The sequence below is a fragment of the Ascaphus truei genome, chromosome 1 (genome assembly GCF_040206685.1).
Source record: "Ascaphus truei isolate aAscTru1 chromosome 1, aAscTru1.hap1, whole genome shotgun sequence".
NCBI lineage: Eukaryota > Metazoa > Chordata > Amphibia > Anura > Ascaphidae > Ascaphus > Ascaphus truei.
The window spans coordinates 37366864-37386610 of record NC_134483.1 but is presented as its reverse complement, the minus strand read 5'-3'; the positions used below and the strand labels follow the sequence as shown (position 1 = coordinate 37386610).

The 19747-nt window shown below is 39.3% G+C and overlaps 1 protein-coding gene across 1 annotated transcript in view; it reads right to left on the bottom strand.

Moving 5' to 3' along the window:
• DCC (DCC netrin 1 receptor) overlaps nucleotides 1–19747 on the bottom strand; it is an 837937-nt gene that overhangs the window by 503840 nt on the left and 314350 nt on the right. The window contains exon 2 of the mRNA XM_075586416.1: nucleotides 8732–9052. Within this exon, the coding sequence (XP_075442531.1) occupies nucleotides 8732–9052 (321 nt within the window). The remainder of the gene's footprint in view (nucleotides 1–8731; nucleotides 9053–19747) is intronic.

The window sequence follows — 19747 nt, the reverse complement described above, 5'->3', positions numbered from 1 at the left end:
AACCGCCCAAATCCGTGTGTGGATTTTACACCACGAAACAAATGTTGGGGTTGACATCAGCCAAAGTCCGGGAAACGTATTTCGGGGGGTTCGCCTATCTCTAGCTGAAACATTGTTTCTTAAATTAGGTTTGAATGCCCACTGGATCTGTATGATATATAGCTTGATATTTGTTAATATTTTTACAGTGAGGCATTTGAAGATTGCAAATTCACTAAACATATTAATTATAAAGCAACAATGAACAACGTATAGAGGTTTGTATGAAATGGTCCGAATTCACCCTGCTATAATGAAGTGGAGCTAAAATATTACATCGTTTTCGTGATTAAAAGTTTTCTAAAAAGAACAGAACAAGAATGAGCATTTGTGAGTTTTTTTGATTACCCAATATTTTTATAAATATTTTTTTTTTTTTTTTACGTTTTTAAGTTTTAGGACTTAAGTAGGACATGTAGAGTGTACTGCGCATGTCCGAAAAAAGCTCCCAGAATTCTCTTCAATCAACTTTATTGAACACACGAAGCCCTCTGTGTAAGGGTGAAACGCGTTGAGGGGGAGACGCTGGTGTAGCCCTGTGTGTGTTCAATAAAGTTGATTGAAGAGAATTCTGGGAGCTTTTTTCGGACATGCGCAGTAGCGCCTTATACCCTCCATTTTCCTGATACTCTCTGACGGTGGCACGCAGGAGCAAGCGAGGAGAGTGGGTTCCAAACCGGAGAAGCAGGTGAAGTATCATACCCTTCCCCTTGCACCGGTTACCTCTGTGGCCCTGCATAGCTCCCTTGCATCACTCCAGTGTCTGATTCTTCCAGACCTGTGTAATTGCACCGAAGCGCACGACAGACCCCTTGGCATTAAGACATGTAGAGTGTCTGGAGCTGTACTGTATATTGGTCCTTTGAAGCAGTTTTTCTGAATTTGATGCTGCGGCGATCATCAACATATGCCCTGAGAAGTAGCCAAAGGTCAGCAATTCTGTGTCGTAAACAACTCTACCATCCTATTAAATATAACCTCTGAAACACATATAGATTTTACATATAAGAGGTTAAAGTTGCAGAAAAAGGTTAACTGGGTTCCTAAGAGCAGACTTCGAACCTGACTGACATAGCTTGTACATACAGTCAACTGGCTAATGATTTTCATTTGCCGGTGGAGAAACCCTTCAATACTAAGGGAGGGGATATTGTCTTGTAACACTTGTCACCTCCAACTTTCACACTGAAAGATAGTTACATTCATATGCTGCCATTTAGGCAGGGAGAAGGAGCGGCTCAGTGAGTAAAGACACGGACTGGCACTGAGCAGGGGAACCTGGTTCAATTCCCAGTGTTGGCTCCCTGTGACCTTGGGTAAGTCACTTTATCTCCCTGTGCCTCAGGCACAAAAAACATTGATTGTAAACTCCATGGGGCAGGGACTGTGTCTGCAAACTGCCTCTGTAAAGTGCTACGTAAAAACAGCAGCGCTATACAATAACATATTATTATTATTATTTATAAAATAAATCTTGAGCTGTGCATTTGATTGTGGTTACAGTAGGTGGTCAGGTGACTGTTTTTCCTTGCCTAGTAAATGATGTGTTATATGAGTAACAAAAAACGAAATGCTAGTAATCAGTACACTATTGAGGACATTTCACGCCTCTGCTTTGTCTAGGTTGTATTGTGTGTTTGTTATATCATATTTATTGGAAGAATGTTGTTCCAGAAGGTATTACTCAATTATTTGTTTCTCTTTAAAGCTGACATTCTTTATGCAATTTTGGTTCAAGAACATAGTCCCTTTAATCAGAAAAATAAGTATCTCATACAATAAAATGACAAACTTTACAAAGCTAAACACTGAAACTGTAACAGTTACAGTAACTCCTTCAGTTATAGTAAAGGTCGGATTGTATTATATTATGTTCCAATATATTCTGTTCCCTTTCCTGTCAAAATGCAGAAGCATGTGTCAAGCTCGTGGAAGAATTAGATAATAGGACTACAGTAAAACAGTAAACAACCCAATAAACACAGGCTATACCCAGTCGATTGCTAGCTCTTTGTGAAAAGGATTCCCTGATCTGTCTTAATGTTATATTTAGATGCAGTACTCTCAAAGATAAAAGAACCTGCAAGTTTAAGGTACACGTAGAGTAGCTGGCTAACTCCAACACAGCTTTAAAGCATCCCTGAGGAAGAAATGCGGAGAATTGCTTAAAGGAATAAAGATGTAGAACACAAATATATAGATATAATTGCCAAGGATTCTTCCCCCATGTAACAATTTTTTTTAATTGGTCCCTTCCGATTTTAGTTATTATGTTCTGATGGCGGAGACAGCTACATGTGATCAGGGGGCTGGGCCATTATTTCTATTTAGTAACGTCTTCCAAATGCAAAAGAAATATCATTGCAATAAATCGTTTTTCCTTTGATAAATCTGGTGCATTTGCCCTAGTTTTGCAGCCTGGAAAACTCTTCTAGATAATCCTCTTTGTGCTCTATGAAACAGAATTTCTCGCTGTACTTTCAGATAGCAAATTCTAAAATGTTTTACAGAGATCTGTGCAGTGGCACAGACCTGACTTGTGACTAAAGCATAACTGAATTGTGCCATCTTATGGTACAGAACATGGAACTAGAAGGTGTTTTAGTAGAATCAGAGTCAGGGAACTCTCTTAGTTTTGTGCTATGGTTCTGTCCGCTTCCTTTGCCAAGCGCTTGTTCGTTATCTGTCTATGCTTCATTATACAGCTGCCGCACAGGTAGAATCTAAGCTAGTGAAAGTGAAGACATTGCCATCTTTCTGCATGTTTTAAACATTGCAGGCATATTATTTTTCCTTAATTATTATGTATTATTCTTTTATTTATTTTCCTTTACACCTTGTTCCACCACTGCAGGAGCATTGTAACTGTGTAACTCTATGGATGCAGGAAAATTGTAACTGTGTAACGCTATGGATGCAGGAACATTGTAACTGTGTATCTCTATGGATGCAGGAAAATTGTAACTGTGTAACTCTATGGATGCAAGAACAGTATAACTGTGTAACTCTGTGGATGCAGGAACATTGTACCTGTGTAACTCTGTGGATGCAGGAACATTGTAACTGTGTAACTCTGGATGCAGGAACATTGTAACTGCATATCTCTATGGATGCAGGAACATTGTAACTGTGTATCTCTATGGATGCAGGAACATTGTAACTGTGTATCTCTATGGATGCAGGAACATTGTAATTGTGTATCTCTATGGATGCAGGAACATTGTAACTGTGTATCTCTGTATCTCTATGGATGCAGGAACATTGTAACTGTGTACTGTATCTCTATGGATGCAGGAACATTGTAACTGTGTATCTCTATGGATGCAGGAACATTGTAACTGCATATCTCTGTGGATGCAGGAACATTGTAACTGCATATCTCTATGGATGCAGGAACATTGTAACTGCGTATCTCTGTGGATGCAGGAACATTGTAACTGTGTATTTCTGTGGATGCAGGAACATTGTAACTGTGTATCTCTATGGATGCAGGAACATTGTAACTGTGTATCTCGATGGATGCAGGAACATTGTAACTGTGTATCTATGGATGCAGGAACATTGTAACTGTGTATCTCTATGGATGCAGGAACATTGTAACTGCGTAACTCTATGGATGCAGGAACATTGTAACTGCGTATCTCTATGGATGCAGGAACATTGTAACTGTGTATCTCTACGGATGCAGGAACATTGTAACTGTGTATCTCTATGGATGCAGGGACATTGTAACTGTATATCTCTATGGATGCAGGAACATTGTAACTGCGTATCTCTATGGATGCAGAAACATTGTAACTGTGTATCTCTACGGATGCAGGAACATTGTAACTGTGTATCTCTATGGATGCAGGGACATTGTAACTGTGTATCTCTATGGATGCAGGAACATTGTAACTGTGTAACTCTATGGATGCAGGAACATTGTAACTGTGTATCTCTATGGATGCAGGAACATTGTAACTGTGTATCTCTATGGATGAAGGAACATTTTAACTGTGTATCTATGGATGCAGGAACATTGTAACTGTGTATTTCTATGGATGCAGGAACATTGTAACGGTGTATCTCTATGGATGCAGGAACATTGTAACTGTGTAACTCTATGGATGCAGGAACATTGTAACTGTGTATCTCTATGGATGCAGTAACATTGTAACTGTGTATCTCTACAGATGCAGGAACATTGTAACTGTGTATCTCTATGGATGCAGGGACATTGTAACTGTGTATCTCTACGGATGCAGGAACATTGTAACTGTGTATCTCTATGGATGCAGGGACATTGTAACTGTGTATCTCTATGGATGCAGGAACATTGTAACTGTGTATCTCGATGGATGCAGTAACATTGTAACTGTGTATCTCTACAGATGCAGGAACATTGTAACTGTGTATCTCTATGGATGCAGGGACATTGTAACTGTGTATCTCTACGGATGCAGGAACATTGTAACTGTGTATCTCTATGGATGCAGGAACATTGTAACTGTGTATCTCTGTGGATGCAGGAACATTGTAACTGCGTATCTGTATAGATGCAGGAACATTGTAACTGTGTATCTCTATGGATGCAGGAACATTGTAACTGTGTATCTCTATGGATGCAGGAACATTGTAACTGCGTATCTCTATGGATGAAATTTAACAAAAGTTGATATTAGAATAAATTGGTAATATCTACGGTGTGGATATGGAAATAGATCACCATTTTTTATTGGCCTATTAACTAGAGGTCTTTCCCCAACGATAAAGCCAAGAAACAGGATTTTCCATGGTGTCTGCAATATTGTAGTGTATTGTATGTCTTTATTTATATAGTGCCAAAAGTGTACTCAGCGCTACACAAATAATACAGTACAGGGAATTATAATAATAAAATAAGTGCTGCAAAATCAGACAATAGGAAAGGAAATCCATGCCCTGAAGAGCTTACACTCTAAGAGGTTTGATGGGAAACTTACAGAGACAGTAGGTGAGGAAATAAGTGCTATATCGTTATTGTGGCGTATGTACTGTAGATGAGTACTTATTTCTCTATTCACAAGCTATTCTCTAAAACATAATACCTGGTGATATGTGGCTAATGTCAAAACACATGCTTTCAAGCTCACATTTTAAAATGCATAAAACATACACTTTTTAAATGGCAAATAAGGTGTAGTGTGGATGAGTGAATTTATTTTACTGAAACCTCTTTATAATTTGTTAAGTTTTAAATAGTATACTGAGTAGAGATGGGAGAATCCGCCCAAATCTGTTCCCGCATTTTCTCGCATTTTCCCCCCAAAATCCGTTTTGCTGTGTAAATATCCGCAAACGTATTTGGTCGGTTTTAATCTGCGCGGATTCATCAAAAACCGCCATTGGATACAACCCAGGAATGGATTTGTAGAATCCAACCTGCAGATTCAGCAATCCACTGGCGGATTCTTACAAATCCACAAATGGATCGCTGAATCCACGCATTGGATTCTACGAACCCATCCCCGGGTTGCGGAATCTACAAGTGTATTGGCAATAATAATAAAGAATCCTCAAAATGCAAATCACCCGTTTTGAGATTGATCCACTGAAATCCACGGACCAAAGGAACCGGCCGATCCGCTGCAGATCCAAACTCGCCCCAAAAATTCACCCATCTCTAATACTGAGCATATTGGCCAACTCTCTACGTGTATCAGGGAGACTTCCTGAAAATTCCCTGAACACAGAAGCATTTTTCTACTTTCTCCCTGAAAACCACTCTCGCAACCCAAGGGGACAGGTGGAAGTTAAAGAAATATCTCCCCAAAGAAGACGTAACCTTATGGTGGACATTATTACAATGAGCATTGTGATTGTAATATTTGCTGAGATCTGTGCTGCTTTCGGAAACATTCATTAGACCCCTGTCTTGCTCAGGGAACAGATCTTTAGATCATATCATTCAAACACAGCTGTGTATGGGACAATCCCAGTACATAATACTCAGTGATTTTATCCAGTATTGTGCTACTAAGGGGTAATTATGAATTTTAAACCATTTGCTTTTTCCATTTCTAATTTGCCAAATTACATGTTTGTCTAGCACATAATTGGGATAGTGCCTGAATCGATTAGGCATGTTTAAATAAAATAATGTATATACAGTACACTTGTACTGTAAAGAAATACAAAATATTTCATACTAATTTGATTTAATAAAATAGTACAAGCAAACTATTGTCACTTTATTACTGAAGTTGAGAACCGCGGCCCTAGCAGACAACAGAATGTGGCTATCAGGGTTTTGGACTTTCTCATACATCATTGTGAAAAAAGTAAAGTGTGATGGATACAGCTACACTTTTCCACTGGAGCTGACAGGTTCATGTCAGACCTAGATTTCCTCCAAACACAAAGCTAATCTAAACCCCAACACAGGTTTCCATGCTGTGACAAACAACACGGAAACTGGCATGAACCATACGCTGTTGGTTTTGTGGACCATTACTTCAGTAATTGATTCTCTTCGAAGATGTAATCATTGCACGCAGGTGAGTAGAGGACAACTCATCAGCAAAAGTGCTTCCCTGAAGTTGTTTCACAATATATTTAAACAAGAATCAATCACCTCGTCTCTGCCTTTTTATTCCCTGCTTGTTGGATGTGTTAACAACCTTACGTACAAGTCAATTTTATGCAACGAGAATACATGTTTAAGTATAACCACAGTTTGCCTATTTATTCGTGGGTCTGTGCAATATTTTGTCATCGTTTAGCTACAAAAACGTGATTTGAAGCATCTTAGAGTAGCCAAGATAATGTGCTTAGTTCAGGAAGAAAACAATTTGAAATTCTTAAAAGCGTCACATAATTCTCAACAAGATGATTAACTCGTGTGCTGGAGCGGCATGAGAAAAACTCCAGGGGACATTATCTAAAGGCTCGTCTAGTATCAGATAAAATACATTATTAATACCTGGTGTGAGAAGTCTCTCTCTAAAAGTCCTTTTAGATTTCCCTGCTGCTAGTCCCACTGGACTACCAGAGGTACCATTTAATTAAACATCCTTAAAACCTGACCTGTTTGTGGGCCTTGAGAACTGGAGTTGGTCTCCCCTGACCTAGAGTAAAGCTAACAACCCCCAATACTGGCTAAAATGTAACGCAATTATTTTGTTACATTCCGATAATGGCTGATTTTAAGAGACCCAACAAATAATATTTTAACTCCAAAATGAAATGTGGGGTGAGGAGTATAAAGGAAAATGTCATTTATAGATATGTTTTAATATGGAATAGTACCTTTTAAAGAGGCAAGAGATAGAGGATAATCCAGGACTGAGATTATAGATTGGATTGAAACAGGTTCCTCACCTTTAAAGCAGCAAACCCTCTTTGATTTCCCAAAAATATTTTGTTTATCTGGACAGACGGGTAGTTTAGGGTAATGGAGATGGGACAGTCACTCTTTTCTAAGATCTAGAGACCATTCTGTTCCAGAGAAGTTTACCTTTGTATTCTTATTGGTTTTGCTTTTGGCAACCAGGTCAACCTCACTCCCGTAGGCCAATAAGAAGCTGCAATGTCATTGGGTCGTGAGATTGCACTTTCCGTTTGGCAGCCATCTTGATTTTTCTTCTCAGTTCAAATCTAAAAGTACATTTCTCAGGGACCAAGGGGTCCCTGGGGTTGAGAATAGTGTTGATTGGTTCTGAGGATCCCCATCGAGATTATGAAGAAAAAAAAGAAACATTTGCTGCTTTATGGGAGTTTTGTGTAATAAAATGAATTGCACTGTATCTGTAGTTAAAAATGCCATACAGCTGACCAGAAAACACCATTCCGAAAATAATTTAACAATCTTCTGCCTTCCTTAAACAAATGTAACCACTTTTATTTCTTTTGGGGGGAATGTTTTTCATCAAGTGTTTTGTGTTACCCATATCTGACTTTGTGCTTAGCAGCGAGTCAGTAATGATAAAGAGAGGGGAAAAGATATTGAGGCTTTGCCTGTGCAAACTCTTGTTAAACACACTGACATCCAACAAAAGGGAGCAGCAGGAAAGAAACCATCAATGCCTCAGTCCACCATCATTTACACAGCAACTTAAAAGAAATATGTATAGGTGTCAGCCAAATGTAACGCCTTAAACATGTTACTGTTTATTAGTACAGTTTAGTCCTAGGAGGGATTGCCCCTTTAAAGTAACAGAGCATGCTCCCTGTATACTCAAGGATCGAGCACAGTATGTATCCATGACACTCTTCTAGTGTCATTTCAACCTCAGTAGCTTCCAGGTGCCACATGTACACATGTCCTCACTCTGCATACTGGCTAAGTATAAATTAAACTCATCACTACTTCACACCAAAGCCTATGTACATATGTGTAATTTAGATAAGTATTAACCACTAACTTGATGATAACCTCTGCTAGCAAGCTAATCTCTTCAAACATATCCCTCAATACATTAAAGCAGGGGTTCTTAAGACCCACAACAGGTCAGGTTTTCAGGATATAGTAGCTTCAGCACAGGTTGCTCATGGGTGGCTCAGTCGGTCACCTGTGCTGAAGCAGATACTGATGAGCCACCTGTGCTGAAGCAGGGACCGATTGAATCACCTTTGCTGAACCTGGGATATCCTTAAACGCTGATCTGTTGCGTGGGTCTTGAGGACTGGAGTTGAAATCCCCTGCATTAAAGAGTAAAAAGAAAAATCTTACCTGCAACTGTTACTTTAGCTGTCCGACTAATAAGTGCACCAATACCATCCAGGGATGCTTCACACTGATAGACGCCTTCATCCGGCCTGTGATGTCTTGAATGGACTACATTCTGTACTATAAGAGATCCACTGGGCAGTTGCTGTCTTCTCTCATCTACTGCCAGGTTCAGATAAACCCCGTCCTTCTTCCACTTGATTGTTGGAGCTCCTTGATCAGACTCCGCCGAGCAGTTCAGAATCACATTACTTCCACGCATGGTGACAACATCTGAAGGCTCAGACAGGAACCATAGGGATGTAAAACTCTTAACCTGTGAACCTGGGACAAAAAATAAAATAAATGGAAGCTTGTTCATTATAGTCATGCTCACAGCAGCTCATTCAGTGAAGTGTTCAGCAAAGAATTTGTGTGACGGGCTGTTAGTAACATTAAAACAAACGAAAACAATATTTGCAGCATGTTTCCTTTCAAACAGCAATTACTTCAACATGATTATGTTAATAGCCCAGACTAAGGAACAACTTAACCAAGCTAAACAGTGCCATGTATAAACACATGATTATCAGAACTGTCTGTGAAGTAGGAGGCCTCATTTCAAAGCCAGAAGTACTGTGTTTTTCAAGATGACTAGTTATCTTGTTCATCAGAGAACAGCTGTACGAACAGCTTGTTGTCACAGTGTAACTCCAGGTAAGAACATCTAGATTGCAAAGTCGACGTGTTAGTCATATTGTGTGTCTATCCTTCACTGTGATCTACTTTGTGCACTACTGTACTTTCAGCATTTTCATTTAATTCAATTTTATAACCAAACAAGCACTTAATATCAATCAGATTATTCCACGTACACTGACATTTTGTCAATATTTGCTTATCTTGCGGTTTAAATGATTATATATATTAAAAAAAAAGCATGACACGAAGAGCTGGAGAAATGAACACATTCCATTATCCTTTATGTATTAAATAACTCATCCCCAGTACTTACTGTTGCCCATTATTTTTACGCAAATTATGCTGCAGCAACCACAATTTATAGAGATAAGTGCTGTACAGAAAGCCACAGAGGCCCGGTACTGACCCTTAGCGCAAGACTAGTTCAAGTAAATAAGGCTCAAGGTCTGCTGAGGCGTAGCACTGCTTAGCAAACCTGGGCAGAATCTACAGACTCTACGGTGTGGTTTAAAGCTGCAGACCAAGCAATATCCTACGTGTGTGTTTTTATAAATCAGTTCTTTACTACGAAAAAATACATTTAGCATTTTTTTTTAAACAACTATCAATTACTTTTTTATGTATTATAATGTATCAAGCCTTTTTTGTTTCTATAGTAACCATTTACAAAGTCACAAACACTGGGTCAATACTCCTCTGCAGCCATTTAGTGAACCCCCGAGCTGAATCTCCGCCGATTGATCGGCAACTTATCTAATTGCTTATCATTGTGTGGATTGTATTGATGCACATAATCAAGGGGGGGGGATTTAAATTAAAAAAAAAACTGCGGCTTGGACTGCTGCTTTAAGTGCTTGAATTCGCCTCAAAGTGAAGTAAATTAAAATGCAATGTTCTTACATCACAGGCGGCATGTTGGGCCAGTGGGAAAATGATTTATTGTCATAAAAAGTACAGTACAAATTAGGACAAGAGAGAGTTTAATGTTTCAACGTTGGTGGATAGAAGAGTGTTCAATAATGAGACTGATTATGCCTGAATACCCCAACAATATATTTATGTAGTAGACCCAAAATATCTTATAACTAGGAATAACCAGTGTAAGCAATATGTTTTGGGAAATGTGGAAGCAGTTTTTAATAAAGACAATTCTTACCATTTTCTGGTACCCTTTTATGAAGTAGGCAATCTCTAATTACCTTGTTTTACTTTTTAAACGATGGCGTACATTTGTGAAAATCACTTAAAATGTTGCAAAATTTGCCAAGTTGATTGCGGTGTTTCTCTGAAATGTTGTCTTACTGTCAAATTGTGGGAAAACGTCACATTGTTCACCTGATAACAGCAAAAATGTCAACTTTCATCAGACTTTTGCATAAACGGTAGTATAAAAAAAAAAAGAGCAATTTGACCTGATGCTATTTGCCTCTGTGTAGAGATGTGGGAACTGTAGAGAAATCAATTTGCAAACGTTTTTTGTGTGAAATATGCAGTCTGGAAAACGCTTTGATGATTTTTTTAAGAGCTGCTAAAAGTCACCGGTTTCTATCAATAAATCTTAAAAATTTAAATTTGTGCTACTTTTTAGTGATTTTCTTTCACAAATGTGACATGAACATCGCTCGAGTAACTTGCCTGCAAGTTTCTCTGCCATTTTGTCACGGAAAAATTGGACATTTTACACATCTCTACTTTGTGTTGGAATTTGGGCACTATGTAGCAAAGTCATTATTTTGTCTCATTTCACACTGAAATATACCTGCACCAGGCAACAGCTTATGTACTAAGCTTAGTTCCACAATTTCCGGGTATGTTGGCATCTGCTGGCGACGAGATGAGTGATTTATGGAGCAAGAGGGACGAGTTAGGACTGTGTTACATGCGCTCACACTCGGCACTGAGCCCCTGCAGCCGCAATGAGAGCGGCTTTAGCAGGAGCTCACGCACGCTTCCGCACGCTTGCGGAAGCGTGTGTCTCACAAAGTTTTCAAATTTGGTGCTCGCCGGAGTGCAGGGCCGGTCACGTGAGCGGTTCGCCCAATGAGGGCGAACCAGCTCCGTGACGTCACTGGCCCGCCCCCAGACCTGCCCCCGACACGCCCACGGACGGCGCGCTGTGTAAGGCCAGGGAAAGCACCGCACGGGCAAACTGTCTATGTCCCAGGCCTAACTCTTCTTTTTAGTGCAGAATACTACCCCAGCAAAAATGTCTCGTTTCACAAAAGAAAAAAAGTTTATTTTTTTTAAAACAACTTCATCAGAGTGAACGTTCCTCCTGATACATACAGGTGGAGCCCATTGACTTTGATGCTTGGCTGGCATCATGGAGAGGTAGAAATGCATTGTGCTGTATAAGAATATAAACCCCGCCAGTGATGTGCAAACATTGCTCAAAAGTTTGCGAACGCTGCAACGTTTTTTGAAAACGTTTGTTTCCAACAAAAAACTGCAAGGTTCTCAAATAAAACATTGCAAGGTCACCAGTGGCATAGCTACATCATATGGGGCACCGGGGCACAAAATTAAGTGGGCCCTTCTCATTACATTTTATTTTGTTAAGCAGCAGCGAAGCAGCATCCCAAGCCACCGCGGGTACCCTAAAATGGTTCAAACGAAGCTGGATACCGTTCAGGGGAGGAAAGGAGACAGAGCTGGAATGCTCTCTCTTACACTAATTCTCTCTCAACCCAGACAGCTGTAAGAGTGAGACAGACAGCGTTGTCTCCTATCCTGATCTGCATCTACCTTCGTTTGAACCATTTCCGGGTCACATGGGATGCCTCTCCGCTGCTGCTTACCGGTCGGGAGAGTTCCAACTCTCTTTGGGCCCTCCGAGCTCTGCAGATTGAACATGTTCCCGCTGGAGATCACTGCTATTGCTCCCATTGGAGACTATCAGTTACTAACATATTTGTTACACGCCTTGATATCACGCCCATTGGAGATTACTTGATACCAGCAAACTTGAGACATACTTCACTCTTGCGCATAAACCCAGGGGAGATTGCTATTACTGAGTTTCTTACAACTGAAACCACTTGGAGTTTTTTGGACGCATTTATTTTTTGTAACTTGTTAACGCAAAAGGAGTATTATAATACAGAGGGTATTAGAGGGAAGTACCACAGACGTTTGTTCCGTGGGAATGGACCAGAAGAAGGGACTCACCCCTCAAATGTTACCTTTCTGATTTCATTTTGTATTATCCGGTCTCCCTCCCCCCTGTTTTTCTCCCCCCACTCCTCCCCCATTTTCCTCCCACTGCTTGATTGGTGGTTTAATTTGTTTGTTGTCTTCTGTGTTGCTCCCGTTTTTCCTTCGATCATCTCCATGTTGGGAATAAGTATGATACCATTTTTTTTTAGCATTGCCTGATTTACATGCATTTTGTATTTTGCACTAATACATTTGCTCATTTATATCTACTCAATAGTGACTTTAAAGGGGAATATACCAATTTATTTTCTATTTATTTTCTATTTCCCCACGCATGCGCAGTAGTCACTCGTGTGAGGTATGCACGGAAATTTTCTATTTCCTCACGGATGCGCAATAGCCATTTCAACCCGACATGGATCGTTTGACTATCATCAGGTAATGCTTACTGATAGGCTTGTTCTTTCTGACAGCTTTTCTGGCTACCTTTATTGCTAACTATATGGGTGCTTACTATTGTTACATTTGGATGTTTATATTCGGTATTTGCGTGCGCTTGTTCTGCGCATGCGCAATGGCGGTTCTGCACTAATCGTTACTATGGAGACGGGTAGGTATATATATGCTCCGCTTTCCCCCCTCCTGCAAATTTTGGCCCTGATGAAGCTCCATAGCTGGAGGGAAACGCGCGTAGGACGCGCAATGTTGTCAGTCTCCTACTTGGAGCTGTTTTAATACAGTGTTTGTAGTCATCTGGCTCTGTTGGCAGTACCTATATGTTACTACTTTATTTGGTTTAGTGACTTTCAGTTAATGAGGATATTTACTCTCCACCTAGCGTGTGACGTCATCCGGCGGCGTCTCTCGGCCGGTCGCGTCTTTGGTGAAAGATGAAGGAACACGCCCTCTCCTACGCGTTTCGTACATTCCCTGACGAAGTACGAAAGTACGAAACGCGTAGGGAGAGGGCGCGTTCCTTCATCTTTTACATATATCCCCATTGCGGCTTTATATTTGAACATTTGTTTTATTGTGGGACTTGTCTGGGACTCGTTTGACCACTCGATCGCATATCGCCAAGGAGTGACGCACCAAAGACGCGACCGGCCGAGAGACACTGCCGGATGACGTCACACGCTAGCGTGGACTAACCAGGAAGTAACGCGGTGATCAACCCTTCTGAACCACCGCCGGGAGCTCCTTGAACACGCGGGAAGGTTCCCCAACGCTGAGCTGTACATGCCGATTCTGGATACCAGCAGCTTGAGGGAGGACGTCTGAGTAACCTGTGTTCGTGTCCTGCTGTGCCTGCCGAGTGGTAACATGTCCCTAACATGTCATGCTATTAACCCTTTTTTTTTATGTATGTGCAATACTCACCCTCACATTATAAATAATATTTTTAATATACTACACAATGGTTTTTTTGCGCTGTCTTTTCTTTGTTTCCATTTACCCAATTAGTATGATTTTGTGATCACTCCCTACTCCCTCCCCCTTTTCCACTATATCTACTCACAATCCAGATATTTGAATTTGTTTAATCAATAAAATATGATTGTGCTTGATATATTCTTCATTATTGCATTGAGTGCTGGGAACCTTTGTTGTGTTTTGTGTACCTATTTTATTCTTGTTCTTTTTTGCACATAAATTAAATAAGGCTAAATTAAAGCTAACATTACTTTTTTTATAATGTATACTTATGTAAGTTTGAGTGTACAATGTTCAGCCAAGATTGTATGTATTACACAACATTTGTTTTGGTCCTGAACAAGTCATTGGAAAAACACAGACCAATATTGTATTATAATAGTACCAACGCCATTCATTATTTTATTCAAACTTTATACAATTTAAGACTAGAGATGGGCACATTTTTTGGGGCGGGTTTGGATTCACAGCATATCGGTCAGTTCTTTTGGTCCGCGGATTTAAGCGGATCAATCTCACAAAGGGCAAATCGCTTTTGCGTTTTTTTTTTTAATGATTATTATTGCCAATACATGCAGCGGATTTCGGCAACCCGGGGACGGGTTCAGCAATCCGTTAACAGATCTGTAAGAATCCGCCAACGGGTTGCTGAATCCGTGGATTGGATCCGTTTGTGTTTTTGGCATTGCGAAACGGATTTTGGGGGGAAAAATGCGAGAATATCCAGGAAACGGATTTGGGCGGATTCGTCCATCTCTACTTAAGACCTATTTCCGTTAATGCAATACAAAGTACTGTGTTCTTTATAATACAACTAATAGGTAATTTAGTGCATTATACTGTCCATATGAAACTACAATATTGTGAACTCAGACGAATAGTACAGATGTGCTAGCTAACGTGTGGTTTTAGCAGACAAATGTTCCTGTGCTGCTCACTTTCCCTATATTTTCTAGCAATTACCTTTTTTCCCTCCTGCGTGCTTTAAAGAGCCAATCCAAGCATGTGATTGTTGTAACATATGATTGGGGTCTCCGGAGCTGATCCCCATTAATTTCAGCTCCGGGGACCCCCTGTTCCAGGGATAATTACCTCCGTAGGGGGTGCCACTATATGCTGTGCTCGGTTACCATTGATCACATAATGGTCGCCTTTTTAAAGCTCCTGCATTCTGTAGGCCAATATGAAGCCATGACATCATCAAGTTCGACTTCCTACTGGCCCGCGTGACGTGGGAGCTTTAAACTTTGCCGAGATACCAGCACTCCCTATGGAGATCTGTATCTTTGGACTTAGGAGGTACCCAGAGCTCAAATTAATGGGGTTCAGCTCCGGAGATCCACTGCCACAAACCAGTGGGGTAAGCGGATGAAGGGCATGAATCGCTCCTTTTAAATACTGTAACTCCAGTAAGATAATGTCACCAATAACCTCTTCAATTATATGTTTTAAAAAAAAAATCTGATTTTGTCCCTGTTTGGCTCTAAAAAATGATTTTCAAATAGCTAGAAAATTAAGAGATTTTAGCCATGCATGTAAAATACATATATTAATGTTATTATATGAGAAAAGGTCCACTGCAATCATTGCAATTATCTTACTGAGTTGAATTTTTCTTAAAATATTTAAACCAACAGTAGAAACACACACATTTATAATCATATAGCTGCGTTACATACAACAAACACGACAGAGCATTATTTTATGGCCGACTGTAGAGCTGTTTATTTTCTGTATAGGACACCTGCTTCCTAGGAGGCTATTTAGTAATGTAATAAACTAATTTGTACTTTAGACTAACACTTTAATCTTTCTTGTTCCCTGCACTCCCAACCAAGAGAATACTTTAACATTTGCATGTATTAGCATAATGGCACAATAATTAAACAGTGCCTTGCATGGGACAAGCAAAGCACTTCAATCAATCTTAATAATTCACAGCAGGAAGGTAGAAACACTGCCTATCCTTATAGGGGAATTATAATAGATACAAACATACTCACAGTGCCTATGTGTTTATGATTTATACCCATCATCAAAACACAAAAAGCATAAAATTACACACAGACCAATAAATATCAATTATCTCAGATACATCAGCAATCTGTTTATGGTACATAATTAATGCTCACTGTGTACTGTATGAGAAGGAGTAGGTGCTAAAATCCTAATGCAGATGTTGTGCAAGTTGTTCTGCAAGATATATTCCTAATCTCCCACCAAATACCATCTCATGTTTTAGCTTAAGCCATAAATACTGCGAGTGATCAATATTTTCGTTAATTAGAGTCCTAACCTTTTCATTCTTGGACTTGAAACAAGTCACAATCTCTGGAGATATCTGCAGGAGATCAGGAATATTAGTGAACGATGCACAGCGAACCTTTAGTAACACAGGGTGGAAATAGACGATGGTTTACAGAAGGTCAAAACATTTGTGCAGTTTATACATTTGTAACATTTTGGGATTAAAAAAAAAAGAGCAAAAGTCAAGCACAACTTGAAAAGGTCAAGTCCTAGTTATTTGAATGACTTCAAAAAGTAATAGCAGCAATCAACATTTTGATGCATCAGAGAAATACACCTTCATCAGGGATTTATACTGTATACACCTTCATCAGGCATCTGCACCTTCATCAGGGAGATACACCTTCATCGGGGATATATACTGTATACACCTTCATCAGGGTGATACACCTTCATTAGGGTTATACACCTTCATTAGGGTTATATATACACACCTTCATCAGGGATATGCACCTTCATCAGGGATATGCACCTTCATCAGGGTTACTGTATACACCTTCTTCAGGGTTATGCACCTTCATCAGGGATTTGCACCTTCATCAGGGTTATATACTGTATACACCTTCATCAGGGTCATATATATATATACCTTCATCAGGGTATATATATACACCTTCATCAGGGATATGCACCGAAACGTTGACTTTTTTAAATCATTAACATGACAATGACTTGACCTTTTGACTAGTATCTCTTTTGGTGTGCTTCACTCGTGCTCTTTAGTATACTTCCCTATCTTAACCAGGATATTGTCAGTCTTAGCACCCTTTTTTGTATTGTTTCTTTGCTTCATTAGACCCTGCTCTGGGTCATCCCAGATCCTGTTTTGTTAGTACATTTTGGACAATCACAGGTGGAGAATGTCACAAAGATATGAAACGTCGGCAAAATCTCCTAACCATTGATTACCCTACTCAGACAACACTCTGACATCAACGTTCACTAACATACTGTATGAGTAGTGATGAATGTTGGGTTGCCAACACTGGCATGAAGTGGATAAACCTGATTCAGGTTGAACTGCACAAAATGCTTTATCTGTGTGTGCAAAGAAGCCAACAATTATGTTGTAAGGTCACTGAAAATCTTGGTGAGAAAAAAGATTATATTAAAACAATTATCAACAATCTGGACTTGCGGAAATATTGTTTATGAACTTGTTGACAAAATATATGTACCAGTAGTCCAATCAATTTGATGATAACATGTTAATGTTGCAAATCATGCTGAACCTGCCCCATCTTGGCATTGCATACTTCTTTTTAACCTTCGAGAACGTGAAATATGATTATTTTGACATGACCTTGAATGAATAGACATTCCAATAATTTGCAGGCCAATGTGATTCAGAAACATTGAAGCGTATATCAGCATAAAGAAACAACACCCTCAGAATATATACAAATAACAAGCGCAAATTCATTTTGTGTATTTGCTTAACTGACCGTGATACATTAATGCAGGTGAGTGCAAAAAAAGCATAAAAATTATCAAAAAGGTGAGTGGGGTGCAGTTCTACAAAAAGACTTGTTTTCACTTTGTCTTGATTGTAGTGGGGCAGAATCTTCAGAGCACAAACCCCCTCACACGTGGAAAAAAGAAAATACAGGGAAAAAAAACAATTGAGCAGCTCCGTGGATTCACAGAGCTGCACAACTGTTTTTTCCCCTGTGTTTTCTTTTTTCCACATGCGAGCATGTTTGCGCTCAGGAAGATCCTGCCCCACTGCCCTCAGAATATGGCAAAAATCAGCTTCCCAAATCACATGTATTAAGCACAGGTAATGAAAGAGAGGGGTAGCCGAGCACACCAATGAAAGATGCAATAAGATTAGTGCAAATAGATCATTTTAATGACCGAGCACAGTCATGGAACATACAACGTTTCGTGACTAGCACCTTCATCCCTGATGTTGGATGTTCTATGACTGTGCTCAGTCATTAAAATGATCTATTTACACCAATCTTATTGCATCTTTCATTGGTGTGCTCGGCTACCTCTCTGTTTCATATGCTGTTACCCCGAATAGGTTTTTTCTCTTCTGTCCTCATTTAGTTGGGGCATCCCAAGTTGCATATATCCTGATTCTTTTGTGTTTAGCTTCAGCACAGGTAACAAATGTTGCCAACTAAGCATATTACACCTAATTATAATTTTTTAAAAATCACAAGAAAATCACTTGTGACAGCAGCCACACAATGGAACAAAAAATTGAGCAACCTAACTCGCTTGAAAGAAAAACATAAAATACCTAACGTACACAGCTGGCTCATCCTCATTATTTGTACAAATCTCTTCTTGGCATTTTTCATTTTCTGAATATTAAATTGAACCAAATATTTGTTTTTAAAAAAAAAATTCCAGTCTTGGACGGCTTCTGATTGCCTACTGTATCTTCTCTCCCCCTGGCTATTCCCAGAGTGAGAGATGAATATAAATAAAGCAGTGTGCAAGGATAACAATATCCAAGTTACATCTTTTTATCTCATTTGTATCCTGTATTGAAAATATGGAAAACGGTAAACACGAGTCAATAATGCATTTCCCAATTGCCAATATTAATTATCTTGCACAATCCAGTATATACAAATACCGTATGTTGCTCCACTCGTGTTCCTTTGTATATATTTTAAAATATGATTTAAAGGCAAAACACTGTATTTATTTTAAAGACAGAATAACCAAAAATGAAAAGTTATTTTTATTAGAGAAATGTATGTACATGTATCCAAACGAGAAGAGTATTTTTGGAACTAACAGACCCCACCACCGCAGGGATATTTAATCTCTTTTCAGTCGAATTGACAGATAGTCAAAGTAAAGTTTTAGGAAAGGGTCTTTCTTTCTGAGGACCCAATGGCTTCCAATTGTTTACTGATCTGCAGATGTTTACACACAATTTAACTTTAAAACGTCATTTTTTTTCCCAAATAGAATGTATATTAACCCAAGTCAAATTTACCCAGTTTTTCCACATGGAAACACTGCTTCCATACCGAAACACACACCATTCAGACCCCAATCCAGGTTTTATCCTGCCCTCTCCAAACGTAGTTTTGTGGACACATTTTTTCATATGGTTAATAATGACTTTACGGACTTGATGGAGAACAGAAAAGCCAATAAATATAAATTGAACCTAAGTAAAGAAGAAAATTTGGCCCTGAAAATTTACAAAGAACAAAAGCCTCATAAGATGATAACGGGTGTGGAGTGGTACTGCAGAATAGAGTGGACTATGAAACTGAGGCACATAAAGTAGACTACTGTCCGATCCAATTTCTTATATTAATCTTATTAGAGATGCCACAGCACAGTATATTGAGGAACTAAGAATACTTATTGATAATGCATTATCCATTGGTGTCCTGACCAAGATTGAGTATGGCTTTCTTTTCACTGAAAATCCCCAAATACCAATTTTCTACCTTCTTCCATAAA